This window comes from Halyomorpha halys, unplaced genomic scaffold (assembly GCF_000696795.3).
Source record: "Halyomorpha halys isolate HHAL.00 unplaced genomic scaffold, Hhal_1.1 Scaffold242.1, whole genome shotgun sequence".
In the NCBI taxonomy this organism is placed as follows: Eukaryota; Metazoa; Arthropoda; class Insecta; order Hemiptera; family Pentatomidae; genus Halyomorpha; species Halyomorpha halys.
The window spans coordinates 281542-283130 of record NW_027106343.1 but is presented as its reverse complement, the minus strand read 5'-3'; the positions used below and the strand labels follow the sequence as shown (position 1 = coordinate 283130).

At 30.1% G+C, this 1589-nt stretch overlaps 1 protein-coding gene across 1 annotated transcript in view; it reads left to right on the top strand.

Annotated features, from left to right (window-relative positions):
• Nucleotides 1–1589, top strand: part of LOC106680099 (ankyrin-1) — an 8020-nt gene that overhangs the window by 1890 nt on the left and 4541 nt on the right. Inside the window, exon 2 of the mRNA XM_014419589.3 lies at nt 770–838. Within this exon, the coding sequence (XP_014275075.1) occupies nt 791–838 (48 nt within the window). The 5' untranslated portion in view covers nt 770–790. The remainder of the gene's footprint in view (nt 1–769; nt 839–1589) is intronic.

Sequence of the window (1589 nt, the reverse complement as noted above, 5' to 3'; positions counted from 1 at the left end):
AAGTAATAATTATAAAAAAATACCAAATATAAGAAAAAGGATCAATAAATATATAAATAATTTAAAGGTAATGATATATAAAGAAGTAAAAATATGATGTACAAAATAATCCTATTTTATCTTGGCTCCTAGGACAGAGTCCATTTACGGATTTAGTAGATTTTTTTCCTTATTTTAAATAATTGATTGGAGAAGATGGTCGGGGGTGCAGTCAGTAAAGAAAAACATAAATAAGCAAAATAATTTATATAATTAAAAAAAAATCAATAAATAAAAAAAAAATCAGACCGTAATTTTTGAGACATATTTATTATCATATGTCTCAAAAATTACGGTCTGATTTTACAATTTTGTATTATTTTACCAAATTTACTCTACTTTAAATGATGTCCTCTTTGGTTTTTAGTGTTCTAGATAATTTGAAAGATATAAAGCTCCGAAAGAACAATCAATTTTTTTTTAGCATTTTCAACATCTTTCATTTTTATTCTCCATACCTATACTTGGCAAACTCATCGATTTTTACTAGTAATTATACATAGTTTTCATTAAAGTAATAAAAAATTGGGATGACATAACTGACTTTTTTTTCTCTTGGTTTCGTATACTTTGAGAAGGTTCCATCAGACTCAGGGACTACATTTTTTTTTATTACGAAATACATAAATCCCGGGCAATGTATACTATAATTTAAAAATAATATTAATGAATTTGGAACAAAGATATGTTAAAATTATAAACAAACTAATTTAATTTTCCAATTTCGCAGGCATTCCATTAGTATTCAGAAATGGTGGTTCTATTACTCTTGCTGTTCTTCAACGCTTGTTTGATTACTGTAAGTATTATAGTAATGTAAAACTATATTTATTAATTAATTTTATGATAATGATAATAATATTTTTCTTTAAGAAGCATAAACTGAAATGATTGTATACAAAAACAAATTTATAAAAATAAACCTGGAATGAATTTTTGTTTTCGTTAAAGAATTTAATCTCGGAGACCTACTGTTTCTTTGAATTTACCCAAGAAACTAGTTTTTCACATAAAAATAATGAAGGCTTAGCGAAACCGAAAGTTCGATGCCGATACCATCAATCATTCTGCACATACATCTATCTAGTGATGCCCCAATTTACTAAATCTGTCTTAACACAATCCTCCCATCTAAGTTTCGGTCAATCTTTTGGACGTTTACCCGTCGGTTTAGTGTTTATTAACATTTTAAGGATCCGTTTGTTACTAAGTCCCACAACCTTACACTCCTATTTTATTTATCACAATGCTATAAATATAATTGAGTTTCCGTAGGATGCGTCCTATGGGTGGCGAATATGGTGATGATCGGTGGAAATTCCTTGGTTACTCTCAGTGAAGTCCGATAGACTCGCTGACCAACAATGAGAGCTGCCCCCCCCCCAGGCTTGCTGGAGGGCGTGATGTAGGATTCAACGCCATACTCACGTAAAATGCTCATTATCTGGAGGTAAACCAGTCCCCCTTTTCGGGTTTGCAAAACTTTAAGGGATTCATTCCACAAGCTAAAAGTTGAATTCTTAGCATCAACACTAATCTACAACTTCTTT